The sequence below is a fragment of the Ambystoma mexicanum genome, chromosome 2q, assembly GCF_040938575.1.
Source record: "Ambystoma mexicanum isolate Mex_15411 chromosome 2q, UKY_AmexF1_1, whole genome shotgun sequence".
NCBI lineage: Eukaryota > Metazoa > Chordata > Amphibia > Caudata > Ambystomatidae > Ambystoma > Ambystoma mexicanum.
In genome coordinates this window covers 960,419,790-960,447,238 of record NC_090924.1, presented here as the reverse complement: position 1 = coordinate 960,447,238, position 27,449 = coordinate 960,419,790, and the positions used below count along the sequence as shown (strand labels likewise).

The following is a 27,449-nucleotide window of genomic DNA, read 5'->3' as shown; positions in this document are numbered from 1 at the left end:
TCGACTATGCTCTTGTTGCCAATGGAGATTTTGAGCATACACCTGCTTGGCAGGAGATGTTTGGAATTGGGTGTTTCCAGATCCATTTCCCATTTGTCTATCAGTTTGAATGTGGGAATGGCTGGATCTTTTGGGAGTTGGCGGAACATGGCTTCGCTGATGAAGCTCTTACCATTGTTCACACCCACTCGAGCGAGAACAGAGTCCTTCCCATCATTTAACTGAACAGGGATGAACAACTGCTCTCCAATTTGTTGAATATCAGCCAGGCTCTGAGCTTATTTCACATTTTTCTGGATTAAAGGAGTGATTGTGTCTGATTGTGGATTGGTAAAGAATTTCAGAGTGTTTCCTTCCAGTGTGGAATACCACCTTAAACTGGAAGGAAGGTTGATTTTCAGAAATAGAGAGGACCCCCCACCACCATCTGTTGTCCTACTGCTATTACTGTCACATCTGGAATTTGGTTGTTCTGGAAGTGAAATTCTACTTGGTCAGATTTTTGTTCAACCATGTGGCAGGTGCCATTTAAACTAACATGGTTGACACTCTGTTTTAATTTTATTGGTCGGCTAGTCTGGGTCCAGAGGTCCTTGTTTACACAATCTATTAGGGGTGACAACCTTCTCAGGAGGTCATTCCCTAGTAAACAAGGGGTGCCCTCTGGAGTTACTACTATGACCGGGTGTTTCACCTTGTGTCGCCCAATTTTGATGTCCAAATCTGCAGTCCCCTCGACAGGAATTTCCTTCCCGTCAAAGTTCTGCAGTTGTCCAGGAAGAGAGGTGAGAGGAATACAGTAATTCTCCACCTTCCTGCATTTAGTTCATCAAAGGTCCTTTTGGACAGAGTGGTCGCTTGGGATCCAGTGTCCACCAGTGGCAAAATTGTACCCTGTACTTGTACTGGGGCATAGTATCTTTCCTCCTTCTCCTCAAGGGGGCACAGATAATGCACATTTTTGGACAACTGGTGGGCTAACTTTCTGGTTTTGGACATGGCGAGAGAAGAGATTTGGGCAGAATTCTGTGGATAGCCTTGGGAATCTGAAAGAAAAAGTTGGCAACTGGAAATGGTTTCGGGTTCTGGGCTGCCCCCCCACTTTTTGGAGGCAGTCATCAGGATGGGTTTGACCCATGGGATTTTGGTATTGTTGGTTCTGGGATGAGATGATGGGCGGCGGTAGCTCAGTCTCCACATCTCCCCAGTCTGTTGATTCGGTTTTAGGTTCCCCTGGTTCCGGTTCTGGGCCACCCCTGCCTTTTTGGAGGCAGTCACCAGGATGGGTTTGAACCAGGGGTTTTTGGTTTTGTTGGTTCTGGGATAGGATGATGGGCGGCGACAGCTCAATCCCCACATCTACCCAGTCTAGGTTGGAATCCCTTGGAACCCATTTTTCCTTGGGAGGAGTTCCCCCAAGTCTGAAGGAGAAGATCCTATTCCCAGGATCTTCTGAGGATCCCTCTCCCTCAAATTGGAAGACCTGTACCTCCTCCACAAAGTGGGTCTGTTTGGGTCCTTTGTTTCTCCTACCTCCTCTCTGCTCCTTGGGTGGCAGACTTTCAGGGGTAGGAGATTTTGTTTCCGGTTCCTGGTTTTCCAGGGGCTGTTTACAAGTTGGGAAGGAAGCTTCCACCAAGGCTTTACACCCCCCTTCCCCTTGTGCCTCCTCCCTGGGAACCAGTGGGTTATCGGGGTGCTGCCCCCGTCATTGTTCTGGAGCAACAGGCCCAAATACAAACAGCTCGCCCGGCTGTTGAATAGTTTGGTTGGTTTTGAGGCCTGCTGAAGAGGATTCAGCTTGTGGATTCAGGCCTCTCTGCTACAAATTCTGGAGTTAATTTCTGGTCTCTGGAGATTGATGGATTTGAAGTCTGGATCTCTGGATGTGAAGTCTGAAGTCTCCCGGCAAAGCGTCCCGCAAGAAAGTGGAAAGTGAATCTCCCTACCTGGGTTTCAATGTTCCTTTTTATGTGTTTTGAAAATGGGTGTGTGCCTGGGCCTAGCTAAGCCTGCCCCTCTCACTTATCATTGGCCAGTTCCTCCTCTATCCCTTGATTGGGGGAAAGAAATGGAGTGTCAGAGTGATGCTGTAGGTTTTATGGTCAGGGGAAACTCCCCTTGTCAAATTGCACACAAATCTATTTCTGATCCAAATACATATTTATCTATGTACCATTTTTCTCATATTATAGGTCCAGTTAACATATTTTCTGTAGCACCAAACTATCCGTCCCTATCTTTGTACGATGCTGTGTCCACTGATGACAGAGTTCTCCCCTTTTCATCTAGATAACGACCTCTAAACTTTTCCAGATTTTACACAAATGTGCACCAGGGATATGGGTTTCAGATGATAAAGTGTCAGATTTTTAACATGCATACATTTGGGGTAACAACCTTTTTTCCGCTACTATCCCCAAGAACATCCCAAAGGGTCCTAACACCTCTTAAAATGTGCACAGAAAAATCACAAAAATGATGATGTTATTTATATAATTTTGACAAGTCCGCACTGTGAATTATCCATCTTTTTAAAATCATGCTCTGGCCCCAAAGGGGTGTGGTTTTCCAAAGCACATGGTGGAATTTCTAGTTTATCCACTTCCCCCAAGCTCAGCTGGCTCTCACAGGCACTGCCCCTCCCAGTTTCTCCCAAGAGGAAGCCATTTTACAACCCCCCCAATATAACATTTGCCTTAGCCCAGGACAGGGCTTTGTTCAACTTCCTGCAGTCTGCAGGTACCCCTCCCTTAATTCAATCAGAGAGGTGTGATCTCCTTTTGGTGGGGGCAGCAGGATGCATCCAGGCCTGGGAAGAGTTGTTGAGCGAGTTCAACTCCTGTCGGGGGTAGTTGTCAGGCAGAATTCAATTTCTTTAAGCCAAGCTTCAGCTAAATGTCCTGTTTGTTCCCAGTTTAAATCAAACTTACCATTTTTACACATGCAGCTAGAATGCTGATTCTAAGTTCAAAACCATGACATTTAACAGTTGCAAACTATGTGACACTCAGAAGAAGGTCACTCATTTAATTTAAACATTTCGATTTTAGTGGTTTTAGTCCTATTTCACTTAAGCTGCTGACATCCCCAGCGATTTGTTTATATATGCATTAAATAGTTACTTCCTTCAAGTCATTTCAGAATATAGTTTTACATTGTATCCACCTCTTAGCAAGTCTTTCCTTGGCCTGGTTTGGGTTCATTTGTTCAGTTTTACACAAAAGTCTGGTGGTTTTAAAACGCCGGCTTTCTGATAGTGGTGAGCACCCGTACTGCATCCATTTTTGACATTAAGAAAATGAATTCCCCACAGTTCAGGGTTGCTTTTGGCAATCAGCATTGTCATTCCCAATGGTTTCAGGCTACTGTGTGTGTAGCCCAATGGTGGTTTTAGGCAGTGCCCTCCTGTGCTCACAACATAGGCAAAAATGGGTGGCAGCCTATTCTTCATGTTTTCCCTGTGCACTCTCTGGGGAGTTCTGGCCATCATGATGTTTTCAATGCTAGTAATGCACAGTTTTATGGTAGGGTTTGGATGCATGGGTAAAAACATCCCACAACTGGTGCCTGGCTATCCGGTCTCCTAGTGCTTGGCACTGGCGATTTGACCAAGGCAGGTCTGGGAAGGAGATTGGCGAACTGGTTGGCCCCACCAGCTCAAGGGTAGAAGACTCTTGCAGGTGTAAATATTCTCGAGTCGTTGGAGAAAAGTGGTGAGGATCTGCAGCAGGGCTTCACCGGTGGTTCAGTCATTGCAGATGTCTTTGGCTTCCCTCCTCTTTGGCTTCTTAGTTCCAGTGGCGACGTCTTGTCTTCCAGTCCTCAGGACCCTGCTTTTATCCAGCAAGACCCCCATTCATACAGCCTAGCTGTCACTCACACATTGGGGTGGCTCTCCTGGTGGGAGAACCCCCCAGTCTATCAGGGCAGCATGCAACTTGGGTTGCGTGGGCAACCCTGTCCAGGGTGCCTGTTCCCCCTCCCACACATCCTGTCTACCCCAGACTCAGTGGCGCCGAAAGGAGGGCTTCTGTGCAGAAGCCCGCCGAAAAAACGAACAAAGGATCCCCGACCTGAGTTAGGACTTTAGAGAAAGACACGAGAAAGAAATTAAATCAAAGTTCTGGCAATAAAAACCTACCGGAGTAAAGTTAATATTAAAATAAACCGGCAGCATGTTAGAGGCTGTCAGTAAAAGTGGTAGCCTCGAACAATGGGAAAATCCCACAGTCTAATATTTTCGGTAGTAGCCACTGCCAACAGCCAGAAACATTTGAGAGAGGGACTGTACGGTACCCCCTCGAAAATGGACACCAGGGAAACACTATTAACCCTTCCCAGTACCTCCATAGTAAAATGGGTTGTACTGGTTTTGTTCATAAGATTTGACTAGTAAAGTCAATGGGGACTTTACATGCCTTGGGAGAGGGTAGTCAGTCCCAAATATGGAGGCTATGTTTGGGGGTCGCTACGACACCCCAGTGGTACGGCACAGAGGGTGCTGTGTACCACACATGAAAAAGATGATTCCTATGAGGGTGAGAAAACCCTCATAGACCCTAAGCACACAAGATAGCCTGAAACACATATTAGCAATCTGCTTAAGAGTGGGAAAAAAAGGGCCTCACTCTTAGCAAGAGAAAAAAATAAACCCCTTAAATCCAGCAAAGCTGCTGGGTGACTCTATAGGTAAGGGAAATTAGCCATAGAAGAGAATTCTCCCTAACAGGGATGGATAAATTATTGTCCAAATCTAGGGTGGAAGCCTAGGGTGTGGACGACACGATAAGGAGTGAGTGAAGGATGTGTGGGTTAACTTGACCTAAGACTCCCTCTTTGCCAGTCCTTGAACCTCCCAGGTGCACAGTGTAATGATAAAGCAACATTGTTTCAAAGACGACAATTGCTAGCTCTACCTTGATTCCATGCATATGATGAGCCCAGCATACCACATGTAATGGAAGATGGGCGGACCGGACTGGGGTCAATGGCCTGACATCTCCTATAGAGAAGGCTGGACATGCATAGGGTGTCACCAACCAGCCAGGCAGGGTTTTACTGTATATGTGTGTGCATCATTCATGATAAATTTTGGCTTTATAGGTTTCTGCCTGTAGGTTTTTGGCTGAATGTTCGGTAGCAGCAGAGTTCCCAGCTGATACCTATTTTTATGTGGAAATAAAACTTTTTATCCTTGCAAGAGTTTCTTGGGCCTTTTTCCCTAACGGGTTGCATTTTTTCTGGTGTGAGTGAACATGGGCGTGCCTTCACCATCAAGTGCACAACCACAATTTCTTCTCGTGTCTCACATCACATGAATGGTAGATAAATGTGCTCTACCATGTACATGTGAAACCAGGGCAATAGCGGGTGGTGAGTTGCAAGCAAATTGATCAACTAACTATGTTAGCTAATGCAGTTGGTGTATTACATACAATCATTAATGCCCCTACGACTTCCGCCTGGTAACATTGCTTCATTAATATCAACCACACATCTAATAGTTATGGTTCTGTTGACCCTTGTTTGTATTTTAATTATTCTTTTGGGACGTGTGTAATGCGCCTATACAACTAGTGGTGTTCCATGGCCACTCCGCCTCTGGACCGGTTAGGTGAGGGCTTAGAGTGGCCCACAGTGAGGATTATGTGAAAAGTGGTAACAGTGCTGGCTGAGAACCATGTCTCAGTGAGGCACAGAACTTCCAGGTTAAAGACTTGAAGGAGACAGATATCAGAGGAATGTTTTACAGCAGGTCGAGGGTTGAGGGAGCTTGGTGAATCTAGTTGCCTCCTTTGAGGCTAATCCAAGCAGGGCCACAGGTATGTGGTACCCACGTCGGTGTTGGAGAGGGGACAAAAGGGGAGGCAGACCGAGTAGTGGCGGTTTCAGTGAGGAATATGAAACACGGAAGACAACTATCGATAAGGAGGAGGTTTAGCTGAGAGCCCTGGGCCATGAAACTGCCATTCTGATAGACAACAGTACTTCCCATCTACTGCCACCATTAATGCGTGATGAAGAGAAGAGAAGTGGACAAATACCATGTGGAGACAGAATGCCAAAGAGGATGTCTGTGACAGTCTGCCTGGAAGCAGCAGTGACATTTCTGTCAGAGACGGACATGCCGGGATTGCTCTGTCTTCACGATAAATTCTAACAATGTCAATATTACATCTTGGTTCTGTAGTATTGTAAATATTCAAAAATGGGATCTCATTATTGACAGTTAATTTTTTATTTGTCGTACTGAACATTTTACACAAACTTTTCCCAAACATTTATAGAATCTAAAAGCATATGTATCAATAATTTCAGTCAAAGAATTATTTTCCATGATTTTGAAATAAAACAACATACTTCAAATAATCACATTGATATTTTCAGTATATATCAATGACAGAGGAAAAGCAATATAAAGAAAGGAAAAGTTACATTAAACCATCAATGCATATTTAACACGATTGCATTGCCAAAAATAAATAAATACAAATACACTATTGAACATTAACATTGCAAGTGTTATACCATTACATTATTAATTTTATCAATACAGTGTCAAAATATTGGGTAACATATTCAGACTTGCTTGTGAACATTTGTTGCTAAAAATCATTTAAATCTGGAAGTCACTGTTTCAACCAGTTCTTCTTTTGGAGGACAAGGCTCTTTTGCAATGTTCTGCAGCATAGTCTGTGCCCCGGAACAAACACTTTAGCCATTCTATGTGTAAGCCTGGCCAGCACAGTTAATGTCAGATTTTTCACAAATTCAGAATCCATTTCCTGGAATATTGGCTTGGCCACCAACTGATTGCGTTGTTTTGTAAACTCCATGATGTAACGAAGCATCGAGAAAGTTCCTGCAGTTTTTGTTTGTTCTCTCCCAACATTCTCATTGTGTGCAAGGGAAACATCACATCAACCACTTCTTCTTATGCCCACGCTCCTTATTGAAAGGTCCATGTCCTCATTCGTGGAAATGTTAGTTTTCTCTCCAAGAGTGCACGCTGAAACAATGGTGCATCAATGAATGGAATTTTTCAAGAAGAATTTCTAGAGATCTGTCACATATTTTTGAGCACCACAAAAGATGATTGCTGATAGACTGAGACCACTTTAAAATGTTTTCAGAACCCTTTTTTGACCAGCAGCTATAATTATTTTAGAAATTGATTTTGCAACATGCCATACATCAAATTGATACTGTATGTGTGGGAACTGCTCTCGCATGGCCTTTGCTAGTCCAAGGTGCCTGTCAGTGGCTATCAGGTCTATTTGCATTCCCCTGGTTTCCATAAGTTCGATTGATTTAATGAAACCATGTTTCTCCATGGCAACAGACGATGTATATTCTGACACCTGCACGATGACCAAACTCACAATTTTTTTACTTCTCATGTCTTGAAAGTGGTAAGTGCAGTATTAAGAGGAAAATCCTGGACTGTCACACTGTCGGTCATCAGCAATCCTTACACTTTTGCCAGCGAGTGTACTGTCAATTGATATCTGTTCAAGTTTCCAGGCATGGCTAATAGCGGGATACAATAAATCATTCTGATATTTGTAGAACTGTGTTTTAGAAAGGAACTCAAGTCCCACAAATGTTCAGAAACTTGACATGTTTCTGACCATTGATACACTGAACATCAAAGCAGATGAACAAAGTACATTTCTGGCAGGCACTTTTCCAAGTTGTGCTGACCATGAAAATGTGTTATGGTAGTGGACACAGCTGGCCTGGATTTTCAGTTTGGTACCTTTGACTACATGAGTAACATTCACCAATGGCTCTTCACACATACACCTATGTAATTTTCTGTCACATTTAATCTTTTGTATAAGACCAAACAGTCATTTCTCCCGGCGTGGCTCACTACGTGCACATCACTGCACTGCAATAATGGTGCAGACCATAGGTGGTCTCGCACACCGGCACGTGGTGGCGCCCAACCGAGAGGTACACTTGGGCCTGGCAGGCAGTGCTGGCCAAGCTGGTGCTGCTGGCAGTGCATAGCAGCTCTCTTGCTCTTCTCCCGCTCGTTCCTAATGACCCACCCCACCCTGTGTCCCTTTCATATCCGCCAGTGGATCACTCCGGTGGTGATAGTGTGCGGTATAAATATCCTTTAACAATAACATCTAGGAATCTCAATTCTAGGTGTATTTTCTCACTGTCCACCATTTTATGAAACCAAGAACTTTTCTCCCACTATGCAGAAATTATAAAATCTAGGTGTGCTTTCTGATTGTCTATCATTTTGTGAAACCTAAGCCTTTCTCCCATTATCAAGGAATTCTCAAATCTAGGTGTGTTTTTCTCATTGTCAACCATTTTGTGAAACCTAGGCCCTTTCTCCCACTATCAAAGACATAGAGGTTAGGAAAACCTGCTAACCCAACTCTTAAACCTCAACTTTACGCGTACACTTCTCATAAAGAATCTCACACAACCACCTCTCTGCACAGCAATCTGCAAGTACTTCAACACATTGCAACAACAGACTTACAACACATAACTCGGCACAATAACACATGGGAATTACCCAAAAACTGCACTTAAGCTCAGAGAACAGTACAAACCGAACTGAAGCTGCCAACAGGACATCCCAACTCTCACTTTCCTATTCCCACTACACACTACTAACCCACCCACTCCCCCCTTTTTTCACACCCACCTTTTCAGATCCACCAGAAAGCTTGGGGACCACTCCGGTGGTGATGGTGCACGGTACAAATACTTTTACCATTAGAATTAATGTCTAGCAGGAGGCAGCAGTCGAATAAAACATATTTGTGCTCCTTTCATAGCCAAAAGTCCTGCAGTACTGTGGTTTGGGATTCGACGGTGGTGGAATACAGAGGTTTAGATCATGAGCAGATTCGTCAATTAATTGCGAAGATGATTCAGTTATTTCAGGCTGTGATATTTCTGCATGAATTGGAGAAACAGGTAAAATCGGATGTGTTATTGGGTGTAGATTGTGTCAATGGGTCTGCAAGCAATTCCAGTATATCTTCTGTTTCTTCACTTTCATTTGGGATATGATGGGCAATGTAGCAATGATCCACGGTTACATTCAATTCATATTTCATATTCAGACCACTGGACATCTGCATCACGACCTGAACAGAAAAGAGAGATCCAAAAAGTTCAACCCATTGTCGCTCATCAACCACTGAGATTTGTAGTGCTTCCTGAGGGGTACCCACCTTATTAATCCATTCCCACGTTAGCCTCGAGTTCTTCTTACAGAACACTTTCAGCATACCCTCTCCTTCTTCTTGCATGCGATCCGCTCTAAAGCTCCGCTGCCAGTTTTTGTATTGCTGCCTGAGCTTTTTCTTATTTTGAGCTTATATGACCCGAGGAGTATAATTAAAGGCTTTCATGTCTGCTCTTTACTTTTTGCGATCTTCCACTAGTTGTGTGCTATCTTTGTGTTTCCGGAGAAACTCTGATTTACCCCCTCTCCGTTCTACTTGTTGGTATTTAATAAGCAATGGTGTATAGTTTAGATTTATGTTATTTATCTCCCACCAAGCTTTTAAATTCATTTTGACCTCTTGGACATCCTTGGCATTCATACGCAGCCTATTTTCGCCTTGTAAAACCTGAATTTCCAAGCGGTTTCTCTTCTGCTTTCCCCTTAACGGACCTGCCGGGCAGAGTTTCAGGAGCTAGTGATGACTGGATTCTGTATCCACAACCACCAGTGACTTGACCCCCGACTGAACATTACCTGAAACAAAAAAAAACATCTAGCGTGGCCTTAGATTGACCACCTTTCCACATACATTTTGCTGAGATATCCCCTTTGATGTTGTTGTTAAGCATACATAATTCCCTATCTCCCATTTCTTGCAACCACACCTTGGCTCTCAACCGCTTAGTAGTGTGTGACTCGCCTAGATATTTCTCAGGGAACTCTTCTAAGCCAATACACCTGATGTTCAGGTCCCCACAGAGTATAATGTAGGGGTCTACAGAGTCAACTCTGGCCTGATCTATCCCATCCAGCACGCATTCCATAAATTCACCATGGCCTACTTTTGCCGGATTCCAATACACATTAAGGAGAACAATAGTTGATGCCGAGGATGTTTCTTCATGAACACTCTCCATCATCAGTATTTGAGTCCAAGGGTTAGGAGTACAATGTTTCAGGATTTTCATTCCCAGGCCCATTTTTATAAGTGTAAGCAGGCCCGAAAAAAGGTCTACCAGTGTGGTCCTTATCCGCTGTGTTTAGGAATGGGGTATAACCATTACACATCGTTATCTGTCACAAGCAAGTTTCTTGAAGACATATAATGTCAAATATTGACCAATTCAAATCCTCCTTATTGAGGGGGTGGGCACATCCCCTTGTGTTCTAGGAGCCTATTTGAAGGACGGTCTTCACATCCGTAGCCTTATGGTAATGGTCTTTTGGAGGTGCTAAGGTTTTCTGGGTCCATGCCCAATCTTCACCACTTGGTTTATCGGAGCTATGGGAGTTGGTGTATTCCACCATCCTGTGATCTCTTTTCAGCCTGGAGAAGGTGATTTTCAAGGGGGTAGCATTTTTTGGCCAGAATATTTCAAGCACTCGCTTCGGTCACATTAACTTGGTTGGTTGGGCCTAGGGGTGATTTCGCACCCTTTAAACTTTTGAAATTTGTTGATTGCTCCTTCCTCGGCACAGCTCTTAGCTTGGGCGCAGGCTCCCAAAGGGTCCCTAGACCATTTAGTTCCTTTGTTAGTTCAATTCCCAATGGCCACAACATTGAGGCAGCATCCCACAGTTTTTTTTTAATTATGTCTGATCTTACATGTAACAACACCCAATCTGTTCATGTTTCCTTGACAAACTTCAATACTGAGATATCCTCTGAGGTTTTTAGTGCAGTGGGGGTACATTCCTCCTGTTCCATATCAGGCCGTCATTACCTGGGATTGGGGCTCCAAAGATATGGTTATTGACTCTGTTTATTTCTTTGTACTTTGCGACTGCTTTTTTGCATATTGCATTGTTAGCCAGTACTGGCTGAAAAATCGGGGGGTCCTCATGGTGCAATTCTTTTTCTGCCAACATTCTTTTTTGGGCCAAAGTTTTAAACCTCTCCTCACGCGGTTTCAGTGTAGGGCGAACCCAATCTGACTTATTAGCCAGAGGCAGTTCCTCTTTGCTCTTCCGCATACCACCATCCACCTGTTCCAGGTTCATTTCTAGCTCCTCATTGGTTGATTCTATTGAATAAACTGAGAATTCAATGGTGGAAACCGTTTCATTACACTCTGTCTCGGGACTTGCCATCCTTTTCTTCCTCGGCAGGAGGATTTCAGGCCGGTTAATCACCCCTGTTTCCCTCGGGTATGGATCGGTCCTCATTGTACTTCCAGGCTGCCCTGGCTTGTTCAACAATATAACCGATGGCTGGGAAGTCTTCAAATTCCATGTGAAGGTTCTAGAAGCATTGGATTTAGGCCGCCTGCTAAGGACCATGTTTTTAGATTTTTTTTGCTGGATGGTTCTAAGAAAGTTAAGTTTGCCTTTTTCTCAAAGATAGCAAAAATGGTCTCCTAGCAAAGTGTTGCCAGACACCAGAAGAGGCCAAAAATTCCAATGATCCCAAGAAATCTTCACAACACTCTGCTGCCATGACATCTGCCCACTTTTACATGCCAGAGAATGTGCAGGACTGCTGCCTGCAGAGTAGTGTCCCCCAGTTGGTTTCCCACCACCAATCTGCAAAGAAAGTGTCCTTAGGGTCCATACTTGATGAGGTTCCAAAGTCCAGTCCAGTGCTCAAGTCCAATTTGCCAGAAGCCACCCTCTCATCCGTGCTGTGGCTGCAGCACTGAAGAACAGAAAGGTGACCAACCACAAAATACAGAAAACCCGACACCAGCTGCTGCCACTAAACCCATCATAACATAAAGTCACTGATGACCACCAAAGGATCTACCTTCTTCATCCAAGCTTCGTCACGGTCCACAGTAGGTTTCACCTTTGTGGGACATCCACAGCCGGCTTACCAACCCGACAACAGAGATTACTGCGATAGAGCTGCATTGCTGCCTTTCTGACACTGCTTGATTCCCTTCTTCTGCTCAACACCAATATCCCTGTGACTCATACTTCCAAGGGGGGTCCATTCTTGAAGGGTGCCTTGGAGTATTTATTTATTTATGTATTTATTTATTTATTTATTAATTCTTAATAACGCACCAGATCGTCTGAAGTCCTCAAGGCACACACTTATAACAAACTGGGAACAGAGAACAGAAACAGTGGAACAGCATCAGGTACAGTGGAAACTAGATTGAAAGAGCCCCAAAGAGAAAGGTTTTCAACTTATTTTTGAAGTCAGCAAGAGACGTGATCATTTTCAGATCCAAGGGGATGAAATTCCAAGTGGCAAGAGCCAAAACATCAAATATTGTCTTCCCAAATTTGGCTAAGCGAAATCTGGGTTGGCTGAGTTTTGCCTGTTCAAGTGACCTAGGAGATTGTGATGGCACATAACGCTTGATGCACTCAGAGAGATAGACAGGCGCAGCGAGGGCCAGGCACTTGAAGATAAGTATCAGGATCTTAAAGGAGACACAGTACTTGACAGGCATACGTTGTAGGTTACTTCTGGCTTCGGTGATAGATTGCCATCTGGGGATGCTGAGTAAAGCTAAGAAACTCCACCACTTCACCTACCAAGGCACCAAAGGTGCTGTGATGAAGAAGAGCATCTTCCGTTCTCAGTATTCATCCAGGGGTCCCAGATATGTGTTGGATCCTATTCTTCTGTGGCTTCCTGGGCTCTTTGGGGTAGTGGGATTTGTAGAAAGAGAAGCAGAATATGAATTAACATATAAGGCCTTTTTGGTCCTAAAGATAGCATTCTGCCAAAGTTCCGATTTAAGCCTGCCTTTCTACATTAATGTCTATGAAGTTACCCACTACTTAGTAAGTTCTATGTTTTTTAACAAGTGTCAGCAGTTGGTGCATGTTACCGAATCTAAGTATACTGGGGTAACACATAGAGTTGTATGTATTATTGCCATTATTAGAGATGGTTGCCTGAGTACAGAGTGTGTTATTGGTATAAAATGAGCTGAACTTTATTTTACTTAATAAAAGAGCTGTGTTAGCACATAACATAGTTTGTGGACATTTCTTTGTGGAGCTTGCGGGCTCATTGTACCTAAGGACCATTCCACATCACCTCCCTTGAGTTTCAGCCTTGGTTGGACGGTAATAGCTACCATTAGAGAACCTTGGCTGGGTTGCTCTGTGCCTCAACTCTACTAGCCAATGGTACCAGAATGAAAAATACTGTACTTCATTTGGCCATTCTGCAGCCATTGCCTATGTGTATATATTATTACATTGCTGTATTAACAACAACACTTGATTATAATATTTCATACTAAATGAGTACATTTATTTGATACATGGGCTATTTCATGAGAGGTCTCCCAACCACCTTCATGTGTTCCTACCAACATTGTAAACAGAACCCCTTGGGGGGACTTTACATTAGAATTAATATTATATGTGATTCATCAGTGATGCCATCAATGATGCCATTTGTGATGTTATCTTTGATGCCCTGGGTGTTAGTGTTAGCAGTGCATCGTGGTGGTGCGAGCTATGGTTGCACAGCTTACCATAACTGGCAAATTTCTTGGGTTTTTCGATTTTACTTGTAACCACAACGTCCCTTTAACAAAGTTTTACTGAATTCCATAGGTTTTTATTAATGCAACTTAACCATAACATCCCTTTAACAAAGTTTTTCCACTGAATTTCAATGGTTTTAATGAATACAAATATTTCATAATGTTACAGCAGTGTATGCAAGTTATTAGTAATTCCTCATTCAACATAAATGAAAGTGTTATGAACATCCTTTAAATAAAAAAATGATTCTACCCAACATGCAGCAGGTTAAAAGTCTGAAGACTATTTATTGTGTACGCAGACATTACCTGTTTTCTAATGTTTTTCTGCAGCATGTAAAATGCTGCCAGCTAGGAATAGGGCCATTCTGCTATTCGGTCTTCTGTCATGGATGAAAGAAATGCATGACTTTTTTTATAAGGTTTTTATAAGGTGATAGCTATAACTGTAGTAGCTTCATAGCACCCTCAATGCAAGGTGAGAGCTAAGGAAGTCTGATATTCACAGGTTTTTGAAACATTCAGAGCAGTTAATAGCAGGGGGAGAGAGCATGTAGAAGAGCATGTATGCCAAAGAGAATTCAATCTTTTGAAAAGAAACAACAGAGAGAATCCCTGATTATGCTGACAGAGTTCAAGAAGGTTGCTTGGGAGGATAGCTCAGGCGCAACACGCTCACTTTGGAAGCAGGATGATGCAGAGCACCACAGGTTCCATCGCTGTGTCCGGCTTAGAAACCTCTGGGTATTAAGCGCTTTATAAATAACTAATCAAAATAAATTAAATAAAGAGAATTAAATCTTTTGAATAGAACCAACAGAGAGAATCCCTGATTATGCTGACAGGGTTCAAGAGGGCTGCGTGAGGGGATAGCTCAGGGGCAACATGCTCACTTTGGAAGCAAGACGATGCAGAGGAACACAGGTTCGATCACTGCGTCCAAGCTTAGAAACCTCTGGGTATTAAGCGTGTTATAAATAACCAATAAAAATAAATAAAATAAATTAAATAAAAATAAAGAAATAAAACATGAAATCCTTTGAACTGCAGACAAGGACTTAAAAGACAGATACATTAAAGTGCCAAAGGAAGAGCATGTAGTGTGAATGTGCAGATTGGAGCCAACAGTTAATCAGTGTCCAAATAGCCATCGCTACAATTCAGGAGTCCAAGCTAAATGATTTCCTAAATAGAAAGATTTTCCACTACTTGCAGACATGCAAGTGGCTCTCAACATTTCTGATGGGAACTAGTACTTCTTTCCAGAGGGAAGCTCCATTGCCATCCAAAGTTCTGCTCCACATTAGCCAAAAAATCTCAAGAACCTAGGTGGCTGAAATATTTTTCCCTTAAGACCGAGACAGATTTGCATTTGTATTTATTTGAAGAACAGGGATGTGAAATTCGATCAGAAATTACTTACAATAACATATTTACATATAGCAGATGCATGTATGTCAAGCATGACTGTACAATAGCATAAAGATGAGGCCAAGAAGTGAACCAGTTTATGAGGGTGTAACAACATTTGGCGCCCTATACCAGGGACAAAACAAATAGAAATATATATATATATATATATGTATGTTTCAAACTAAAGAGGGGTACTATTTAAATATACAAAATTACATTATTAAGCGTCACTTGAGCCAGTGGTGGGGTCAAGTTTGGAGGCTGGGGGAGAGAGGAGGTGGAGCTCCCTCTTTAACAAGTAAGTGATATTTAAGCTCTATGACCACCCTACCCACACTGGTGGGAACTCTCTTTACCTTGTCTTTCTTTCTGATTCACATTACTCCTCTGACCTTTCCATTGAACCCTCTCTGTCTGATCGCTCCATTTTTCACTTTATCATCTCAGTCTCTCCACCTTCTACTCTTCATCTCTCCTCTTCAATGACTAAGAAAACATTTAGGCAGAACTTGTTTCGCCCTTAACTTGATGCTATGAGGACCTCTATCCTCTCTCCTTTCCCCCTCCCCCGTTCATGCCTCAACCATTGACCATGTTTTCTCTGACATTCGCTGTGAACCTATAACTTCATTCGACATGCACTCTCCGGCTCGCATATTCACAAATTTGCATCCCTGTCCTCAGCCTTCGATCATCTCCGAAGATCAGACCATCAAAACTATCATGCATCATGCTCTATGATGCTGGTGCAAATTACAGACACAAAACCTACTCCTAGCCTACAGATATTCCCTTTCTGATTTAACCTCTGCACCTCTGCACTGAACTGTGCTAAATCCTAAACCTAATCTCCTCCCTTCGAAATCACCTCCTCAAAGGTTCATCTACCCTCAAATCTTTACTTACAATTCCCAAACCAATATCTATTGCCTCCTGCCTTTCTGGTAATGTTTTTGCTCAGTGAGTTTCCTCTAACATATCTAAAATGTGTTACTCTCACAGCCCTGCTCTCCCTCCCTCCGCGACCCTCCTTTTGTCCACCACTTCTCCCCCCACCCCTTCTACAGTCAGCTACTTCTCTCCTATCTGTCCCATTGAACTAGCACCTATTCTTTGCAATGCCAACCCGTCTTGTGCTCCTATTGACTCTTTTGCTCCCCACATGGTCAACGATTTAGCCCCAATTACTTCCCCTTATCTCTCTGTGCTATTTAACATCTCTCTCTCTTCATTGGTCTCTTCCCTGCCCACATCAAATTGCAACTGTCTTACCAATTTTAAAGATACCATCTGCTGACCCAACATCTGATCAAACTATTGCCCAGTTTCTGTCCATTCCCAATATTCAAATGTTCTTGAGCGGGTGATCATCGACTTGATCACTAAGGACCTTGAGGATAATAGCCTTGGCGATTCACTGCAATCTGGCTTGCATTGTAAACACTCCACCAAGACTACACTCAGTGGCGTAACACAAAATGTGGGGGCCCCCTATGAGCCATATTGTGCAAAGGAATAATACCATACGAACACTGTTCTTCCTGGCTCTTTCAGTATCTGCTAGTATCCCCATGTATGAACATTCCATTGTTGGCTTTGCCCTTAATACCAGTAAAAAAGCTCCTGCCACAGGAAGAAAATATGTTAGTGCTGATGTACAAATGCTTGCCCATCCCAGAATACTCTTCATGCTGACTTTGCTCTCAATGCCAGTAAAACATGCAACACAGCCACAAGGCACTATTTGCTTTTTAGGCTGCATAAATGCATCCACCCATCATGTAAAAACACTCATCATGTTGGCTTTGCTCTTAATACCAGTAAACATTCAATGCCACAGTAAGAAAGCATTTACTTGATGACTACACCCCTGTCCCCATGTAAGAAAACAAATCATGAGGGCCTTGCTCCTACTGTGAGTAAAATATGTGATGCCACAGAAAGAAAATGTTGGCTTACTAATGGAGTCTGAACCAACAAATGGGAGTTTGTGGGGTGGGGGGTTCTCACCCTCACCAGCCTTCGCTGTACCCCCTAGAAAATGTTTTGAATAATGGGTTAAAATGGTGCATTATACAGCACACTTTCCTGTGAATAATTGGGTAAAAAGCCAGAGAATTTGCAATTGGTTTTCTAGTTTAACTTGGTAACTCCAATGCAGAAATCCAATAGATGCAAATCACGAACAGTGCACAGGAGCCTTTCCCAACACATTTTCATGATGCCTTTACCTATAAAATATGCCAGTATAAAAACATGTCCACGCTGGCTGTGTCCCTACATGTCCATAATGGCTGCTCCAAATCTGCCAGTATTACAAAAAAAGAACATAGTAATATGTCTGCCAGTATGTGCGTGTAAGGACATACTCCTGTTGGCTTTGCCATTAAAAATGCCATGCCACAATTTGAAAACATTTCCAAGCTGGCTGCACCAAAAGGCCAGTCTAGGAACATAGCAGCACTTATCATGCTTACTTTATCATAGATGCCCAGAAGAAAATGCCAAGCCGCAGTATGAAATAGCTCACTGACTGCAACTAAATGCCAGTCTAGCTACATAATAACATATCATGCTTCATTAACTATAGATGCCCAAATTCCATGGCACAATATGAAATGGCTAAACTAGCCCCACCAAAATGCCAGTATCGCCACATAACAGGTTTGCTTTATAATGGATGGATGCCAATTAAAAAAAATGTTGTAGCAGCACATCCTACCCCTCACTTCCCACCCTCCAAAATCAGCTCCTCGGCACTGGCACAGCACAAACAAATGCATACACCCATTCACACACCATTAATTTGCACATTCACATGCGCACCTGGCCACCCATACCCTCACTCACACATTACATAATACATAATGCACCCTTGCATGCACACATGAATATATACACAAATACATACATCAAACATGCAGCATGCACACATGCATGCACATGCACACTTACACTATTTATGTTCTGACTTTCCACACAGAAGGCCTATGCTCAGCTGCAGCTCCAATCTCCCACACTCCAACTTCCACCACAAAGACAAGAACCAGGAAGCAGAGAGAGCTTACTGGTTCCTGTCATGCACAGACATGTTTTCTTTCTGAACTTACATAATTTCTTTGGGATGTTAGAGGGAATGCACTCCATCTTCAGAAATACATAATGTAATCTCTTTGTGAAGTCAGAGCACTTGCACTCCAACTTCACAAATAATTTAAATGATTTCTTAATGAAGTCAGTGTGCAATGCACTCCAACCTCATGAAGAAAAAAAATTATGTATTTCTAAAGTAAGAGTACATTCTCTCTAACAATACAAAGAAATGTTCTTTCTGAAGCTTATTTGGGCCGCCCACACCCCATAAGGAAATGGTGTGTCGGGGTCCCCTGCACTGCAGGAACTGCAGGGAGCCCTTGCTATGCCAGTGACTGCACTCAAGCATGTCTCCAACTTACTCTCTAATGCTCACCACTCCAAACTTTCTTCTAAGCTGATCCATTTCTACCCTTCTGCTGTTTTTGACACTGTTGACCACTTATCCTCACTCTCCACGACAGTGGGTTTTGGAAATGTGGTCTTGTCTGGACTGCCACTGACCAGGAAGGTAAATCCTTCAAAATCTCTTGGAACTTACACACCTCTGACGCTACCCCTCTTCCTATCAGCATCCCCCAAAGATAAGTCTTTGTATTTGTATTTGGTCTATTTATAAAGCGCAGCCAGGCCCAGGGGCATATGGGCGCGTAAGTTTGAGATCAGGTTACATAAGAGTACAGTTACGTTAGCAAGCAGTAGGCAACAGTTACAATGGTTGTGGTTACAAATAAATACATACATTGGTATTACAAGTACAAGCATACATGTTGCAATTTAATGCGGTGGGCAGTAGATGAAGCAAATAGTGATATTATTTACAATAAGTACAGTGGGTAGGCAATAAATCTAAGCTCTAGGATGTTAAGCAGTCGATGTGTCCAAGTCATGAAGCCACCGTTTAGTGTTGCGTTTAAATATGTTGAAGGAGGTATCAGACCAAAGTGGAGCAGGAAGTGTGTTCCATAACTTAGAGGCTTGTACAGGGAAACTAACTCCTCCCGAGTTATGGAGTTTCAATCTCGGTATGGACATAGTGTTTGCTTGAGCAGTTCTAAGTGGTCTTGAAGATGTGTGTGGGGTAAGTTGGTTAGAGATGTACGATGGTGCAAGGTTAGCCCTGGCTTTGTGAGTAAGGGCAAGAGCTTTGAGGGATATTCTGTGTTCTATTGGTAGCCAATGCAAATTACGTCTAGTCTCAGCGATATGCGACTTCTTGGGGATATTGAGGGCTGCCCTAATGGCATTATTTTGAGTTACTTGTAGTTTGTGAATATTTTTGCAGCTAGTGTTAAGTATAGTGAATTACAATAGTCTACTTTGGACAAGACTAACGTTCTAGCAAGAGTAATGCAGTTGGGTGTGGAGATAAACAGCCTGCATGCAGTAATAAGTTTACAGGTGTAGGCGGCTGATGAAGCTACTGCATTGGTTTGTTTGGTGAAGGATAAGGTGGCATCGAGGTAGATACCAAGGGTTTTAGTGTTATTTGAGACAGGGATGGGTTTACCATTGATAGTGAACGATTTGAAAGCAGTATTTAGTTTTTTTAGTTTAGCGTGAGTAACAAGGATAATCAACTCAGTTTTTTCGTATTGAGACAAAGTCCAGGGTGTGCCATCCACGCTTGTATTACTGCATATATTTCATTTAGGGTTTTGCTGTCAGTTGCATAGTCACCAGAGATAGGGAGGAGTGGACCTCTGCCCTTCATCCTCTATAACTATGTCTTAGGAAGACTTATTTCATCCTTTGGTTTTCAATATCTCCTGTTTGCTGATGGCACTCTAATACTTTTCTCTTTTCCTCCTTCACCCCAGCCATTGCGAAACATATTATGAACTGTCTAGGTGGCTTTCCACTGTCTCATGCTGTACTCTTCAAAAATGTATGTCATCTCTTCCCAGCTTCCAATGCCATCTCTCCCCTCCGCTCTCCTTCCAAACTGACCTACTGGCTTCCTTACCCAAGACTCGCAATCTCGGGGTTCTCTTTGATAATGACCTATGACTGCAACACTTCATCACTACCACTGCCTCAACCTCCCTGCCCCATACACTCCATGTGTCTCCTCTCACTTCCACACTTCCTCCCTACACACACTGCTCCCACTAGCCATAACAATCAAAGCCAGTCAGCTGTGGATCTCTTCAAAGCTTGGCTAAAACTTCTCTCACTTGCTAAAGAGGGAGCTCCCCCTGCCCTCTGTCCCTTCCTGTCTTCCTGACACAACCACTGCGTCCAATGATGCTTAATAATGTAATTTTGCATGGATTTAAACAGTACTAACATTTAGTTTGATGCACTTGGCCCCTTTGGTGAATGTGCCCTTTATAAGTCATAGATTTACTGACAGAATCACGGAGACTGGCTACAGAAACATGAACTATTGCATCAAACTCTGTATTACGCCATTATGCGCCAATCAGCCGCAGAGGCAATGTGACGGGCTTAATCGCCCTTCCAAAGCTTCACCACTCACATACACTTCCCAGTACTGGGAAGGAAGCTCAGATTGGTAATGGAAAGAAGACCTATCAGGAAGAAGGGAGCGAGATTTAAGGGAAGACAGGAAGCAAAATGTGGTGGGTGTACCGAGTTAGGTGAGATGTGGATGGTGATCAAGAGGCCAGCAGGAGAAAGGGCAGAGTGGAAGGTTGTGGAGCAGATTCTTGGAGCAGGTAAGAGATTGGTTAAGGTGTGTTAATGGTACTGCAGTGTGAGTGTGTGTGTATAATACAATTATGTCGAAAGTGCAGTGTGAGTAGATTGGTCCAGAGTGGTAGGAAGAGTGGTAAGAGTAGTAGAAAGAGTAGTAGTACTGGGAGGAGGAGGAATAGTAGGAGGATTTGGTGGTAGCCGAGGAGGGAATATTATGAGAGAGAGAGGAGGTAACTATGAAGTGAGGACGAGGATTACAGGCAGAGTGAAACATTGTAGGTATAGCAGATCAGACGGAGGAGACTGGGAGAGGCAGGAGGCAGAGTAGAAAGGCAAGGTGACAGTGAATATGATTGGTTTTAGGCAGATACAACAGAGAAGGTGTGAGGTAATATCCCCATATTTCTGTTGAACACTGCTAGTGTAGGGAGCATTAGGAAGTTCCTGGGGGAGTTTAGAGAGAGAAAAGGCCAGTGCCTTTTGGTAAAACACCACAGGTTATTTAGATCTGTTGCATACTGAGGGTGTAACAATTGGTTGTACAAACCTGGAGATAAGGATGCCGGGGCTAAGGAAGAGGGTGTATGGGACATGAGAGATAGGGAGAACCCTCGGGCCCACTAAATTACAATAGAAACCCTAGAACTTTCCTTGAGTCACAAAGTGTTTTCTGTGCCATCTGTAGCAAGGAGCAAATGAAAATAAAAAGTGTTGGTCTAGAAGGTGCATTTTTTATAACTATCTCCAGCAAATTATATTCCTGCAATAAGCTTACTGGAGTTCTTTAAAGACCACTGAATATCTGTCGCAATCACCACCTGGGTCAACGGCTCAAATAGATGTTTTTTAAAGATATTAAAGAAGCGTGTGACAAACCCTTGAAAATTGATGCCTTATCCAATTCCGGAACCCTGAGAATTTGAATAATAAATGTACATCTCAGTGTTTTTATGTGGGGGCGTGGCTTGCACGCATGCCGTAAAGACAAGCTCCCGTGGAGCTCCGTCCGAGATCCTGCCAAAAAGAACTAATAATGCTTAATTAGCTCTGCAATATACGATCTGCCTGCATAATCCTGCAGGGGAACTAACCCCCATCACTCGACCCGACTCCTGAGCCGAATCGGAAAGGAGAACACAGAAAACACGGAGTCCAAAGTCGAGCCCCTGGGGCCAGCAAGATGGCACCGCCCGCTGCGAGCTGTGACTGACGCAGCAGCCGACTCGAGACCCCGTGGAGCCCACAGCAGCGACCGACTGATCGGACCATCTGATCCCCGGCCCCCCTGGGCTCCGGCTGCTGAGCGAGCGGAACACTGTGAACGCCGGCGAACCCGGAGCAACGGACGCGGGAGAAGCCGCAGCTCCCGAAAGGCGGGAGCGGACACAGACCACTCGAGCCCTGCGGCGCGGGGAGACCCCCAGCCCCGCGAACGTACTCCTGTGCACCGGCGGGGGAGCCGGGCCACGCAATCCCCGGCTTCGCCCAGGCTCCAAACCCAGGGACAAGCAGCGGAGGCTGAGAGTGAATCCTCCGTGGCAGCAGAGCGGGGTGCTGGCACGCAGCCACCCGGATGCGCCCCAGGACAGCGGCGGTGAGTCGGCCCTTTCGACTCCGGCCTCCATTAGGACATGGGCCGCACCGCAGACCGCAGCAGCTGAAGACGCTGCAACTGACGAGCATCCCGACTGCTCCGTCGACCACATCCTGGCACAAGTGAGAAGAAGACCGAGAAGGGAGAACCGGGGCTGGGGGCTGCTGCGGCCGCGGCGCATCGAGGGAGAACCGGTGCGCGGGCGCGGCCTGTCGAAGACTCGCCCGGCGGAACGGTGAAGCAGGGGACACGGTGCCGTGCCTGCGACGCTGACCCGCTTGAACGCAGGTGAGGCCGGGAAGGACCACAACTGAGGGGAGCCACGGGGCACACAGCGGGAGGTGACGGGTCCCAACACGACGCAGCGCACGGGGCGAAGACCCCTCAAGACACCCCTTGCGGGGGCACCCGACCTCACGCTGCATGACCTCCCAACACCCGGGAACGAGAGGCCAACCTAATCTGGGCCCCCGGAAGGCTGGACAACGTGGGGGGCCCACACCAATAACCACAGCCCGCCTGGCAGCACGGCAACCGCATCAACCAGGCCGCTGGGGGGCACAAGAGCGATCAACGTACCCCCAGGGAGACTACACTGAAAGCGGCTGAGGTCCGCCAGCTATCGGAGGCCGGGGGCACCCCCAACCACACACTGGGCCCAACTGGCAGGCTGGCACCCCCCCGGGACGAAGGCAGCAGCAAGACTGATACGGGGCAACCACCACTGCCTGACGAAACTGCCACAGGGGTACTCCCCACCGGAACAAGCCCCAACGAAGCCAGGACCAGGCCAAGCAAGCAGGAGGACCAGCCTGAGCCACAAATTGACAAGCAGGACAGTGAGGCGAGGAGGCCCATATAACCATTGGGGCTGCTAGACACTGGCTGGACAGGGAGCCCCGCCCAAGGGTCCCATCAAGTAGCGCCAGAACCACAGCACTACCCAAAGGCAGTAAGTCAGAACCACACAACCTGCGGGTCAAGAGCTGGAACAGGACACAGGAGGGACCCTGGGAGGGAGATGTCACCCCCTAAGAGCAAACTGAAACTGGTCACAATGGGCTCATTCACGACGGCCAAACCCCAGAGACAACCACAACAGGACCAAGAAACCTCGTGGGAACCCTCCCAGAAGGAAGAAGACCTCAAACATGTGCAGGTCCTACAGGCAATATCTGCCCTCCGCACATCGGTGGAGGGGAAGATAGAGGAGGTGAAATCGGACATACAGCTCATGCGTCAGGATGCCTGTAACCTCACTGAGAGGGTCACGGCGGCGGAAAACACATTACAAGACACTGTGGAGGACACCCAAGAATTGAAAACGAAAGTCCAGGAGCTTGAGCAGAAGGTGGCAAGGCTGGAGGCGCGCTCTGAAGATGCCGAGGGCCGAGCCCGCCGAAATAATATTCGCATACTAGGGGTTCCCGAGGACATGGAGGGCCCGGACCTGACCGACTTCGTCGAGACGCTGCTGCTGCAGTAGATAGGCCCAGGGAAGCTCTCCCAAGGGTTCTCAGTGGAAAGAGCCCACAGATCCCTTCAAAAACGCCCACCGCCAGGCTCACACCCATGACCAATTATAGCTAAAATTCTGAATTTCCGCGACCGTGAAACCATATTACGATATTCAAGAGAAGGAGGAGAAATCAAACCGAAGGACTCAACGATAGTCATATATCCGGACTACACACCCACTGTGCAACGAGCAAGGAACTCCTTCATTCCAATAAAAGCGCAATTACGGAAACACAACCTAAAGTATATGCTGCTCTATCCGTCACACCTCAAGGTCCTCTACAAAGGAAGAGCGACATTACTAGAGACTCCAGCTGCAGCAAATCTATGGCTGGAACATAACAACCTGGCCGAAGGCAAAGATGATCCACTAAAATCGGATATGGGATGACAACCCACCCACCGTTATAATAAGAAAGGTGAGGCCCCCTCATGCAAGGCCACCAAAGCAGACAATGAGATCCCAGCGGAACACCACTAAGTTGATTGCCGAATCGGACGGGAACTCGGAGGACTACACGAGCACGGAAAAACGACCCACCCCCACCGGAAACTGTGTAGGCAATCTACCTACACGCACCCTGATCCGGAAGGCCAGGAGTGGCCTGGAAGGCTCGGGACCCCCCGAGCGTTGCAAGTTGGAAGCAACTGCTGGGGGCAGTTCAAAGTTACACGGTTTGCTGTTCCCATTCAAAAGAATGGAAGTTACTACTGTTGGTAAGTCTCCAAGAATGAACAGAAGGGGGAGAGGGACTGAACTGAGGGAGGAGGAAACTTGCATTTTGTCCCACACAGGGAAGGGGCCACTAACGCTAGTACCATGCACACGGACACCAAAAAGAGAGGAGCAGAACGGACACTATGCCCACTTTGAACCACCATGACCACAACAGCAGTTAAAATACTGACATGGAATGTGCAAGGTTTGGGGACATACATTCGCAGAAACAGAATTAAGACCTACCTGAATAGAAAAGGGGTGATGATAGCGTTACTACAGGAGACCCAGGGCACGACTGACTCATTGGCCAAACTCCAAACACACTGGGGGGGGCAGGGTTTTGGCACTGCATACTCCAAATATGCCAGGGGAGTGTATACCTGGATACACCCACAGCTCCCTTTCCGCCTGAGAAAATCAGAGGTTGATCCGGAGGGTAGATTTGTGATACTATGGGGGCACATAGAGCAGACAGAAATATGCATAATGAACTCCTATTTTCCCAACAGCAATATACCGGCCCACCTGGACTCACTATACCCCAAAATCGTGCAACACAGAGATAGTCTGCTCCTCTGGGGGGGTGACTTCAACTGTGTATGCGATCCGGCAATAGACAGATCCATTCCCCACCCGAAGGGTCCATCAGCAGCGACAATGGCCCTGACTGAAATGATAGATAGGCTGGACCTGGCAGATGTGTGGCGTGAAACACACCCAACACAGAGAGGATACTCATACTACTCATCCCCGCACAAACTATACACAAGACTGGACCACATCCTCATAGGCAGAGAACACCTACCCCAGGTGGAAAGAGCACAGTATTTAGGAAGAACCATATCTGACCACTCCCCATTCATGGTGACATGGAACCACAATGGCCCCAGACCTCCGATCCCCATGTGGAAAATGCCAGCGGAAGCACTCAAAGACCCAGACTTTAGGGAGGAGCTACAAGACTCCATAGATAGCTACATAGAAAACAATGCGGGAAGTGTGGAACACAGCAGCACGGTATGGGATGCCCTGAAAACGGTGATGAGGGGGGAAATCATTGCAAAGGCCGGGGGAATCAGGAGACAGCTCAGGAAAGAATTAGACCAGCTGGAAAAGAAGATAGAAAGGTTAGAGGCAGCCCCCATAGGTGACCAGAACAAGAAAAGGAACTTCGGAAACTCAGGGGAGAAAATGATTCAGCGTGGAATAGGCTGGAAAAGCTCGACCACGTGGCCAAAACGAACAGGGTACACACAGAGGCGGACAGACCGGGCAGGCTGTTGGCCTGGCTATGCAGAAGGGAACACCCTAGACACCCCACTACCACGCTGCAGGATGAGGAAGGGAATACACACCACACGCAGCAGGACATAAACAACACCTTTAAACGCTTCTACACACAACTCTACACACATGAGGAACAGGCCCCTCCAGAACAGATTACAGACACCCTTGATGAGATAGGACTCCATAAGATACCACCCGAACAAGCTCTGATGTTAGATGCTGAAATCACGCTTGACGATATAACAGAAGCTATCCGGTCCCTGGCAACGTGCAAGGTACCTGGCACTGACGGCCTGCCCTCGGAGTTCTATAAAGCATATGAACCCTCCCTCACACCCCTGTTACATGAGTTGTACAAAGAGGCATATGAGAGGGGAGTGCTGCCCGAAAGCATGAGGGAAACACTGGTGGTCCCGGTCCTTAAACCAGGCAAACCGGCAGATCTGTGCGATTCCTACCGCCCGCTAGCAATGCTAAATTATGATGCGAAAATTTTAACAACAATACTAGCCAAGCGACTGTCCAGAATAATAGGGGACATAATACACAGCGACCAGTGCGGCTTTATACCGGGCCGAAACACATCAATAAACCTGCGCAGACTACAACACATTATGGCCCAAACTAATGAAGACAGGAGCTTATATGCACTAATGTCCCTAGATGCCATAAAGGCGCTCAACTCCATCTATTGGGAGTGGCTGGTGGCAGTACTTAGAGAATTCGGCTTCGGACCCGGGTTCATCAGATGGGTTCAGATATTGTACACCGGACCAAGAGCTAGAGTGAAGTTCGGGAAACACATATCAGAAGCCTGGGACATACAAAGAGGGACCAGGCAGGGCTGTCCACTATCCCCAATGCTGTACATATTGGGGCTGGAACCCATAGTGATCTATTTTAGGAAGCAGTTTTTTGACGCTGGCATAAGACTAGGAGGGGTAGACCACATAATTTCGCTTTATGCTGATGATGTCCTTATATATGTTAGAGACCCACACCTCAACGTACCCGTCATGCTGGAAGTCCTGGACAACTACTCCAGAGTATCTGGGATCCAATTCAATAACTGAAAGTCCTGCATGTTCCCCCTGGCGGCCCTAAAACACGTTGAGACTGAGGCACTTCCGAAGGTAGGGATAAAATGGCAAACCACCAAATTCAGATACCTAGGAATCCAGATAACGCACACCCCCACACTGATGCATGAACACAACACAAAGGCGGCACTCCCGACCCTACGCAAGTCCATGAACTTCTGGTCGCGACTTCCCCTGTCGATGATGGGAAGGGCCTCCATAGTTAAGATGATTGTTTTACCGCGATTCCTGTATGGGTTCCAAAATGTACACTATTATATCAAAAAACCCTTCTTCCAACTACTGGAGTCGCTGATAAAGGAGTTCATATGGGGAGAAAATAGGCACAAAATAGCACTGTCAACACTAACCCTGCCATACGCCAGGGGTGGCATTCAGCTCCCTAACTTAGAAAAAT

General features: G+C 45.5%; 1 protein-coding gene across 1 annotated transcript in view; it reads left to right on the top strand.

Moving 5' to 3' along the window:
* The window catches only part of LOC138568821 (transmembrane channel-like protein 2), a 636,652-nt gene extending 614,222 nt beyond the window's left edge, over nt 1-22,430 (top strand). The window contains exon 19 of the mRNA XM_069646590.1: nt 21,914-22,430. Within this exon, the coding sequence (XP_069502691.1) occupies nt 21,914-22,430 (517 nt within the window). The remainder of the gene's footprint in view (nt 1-21,913) is intronic.
* The last annotated feature ends 5,019 nt before the right edge of the window (nt 22,431-27,449 follow it).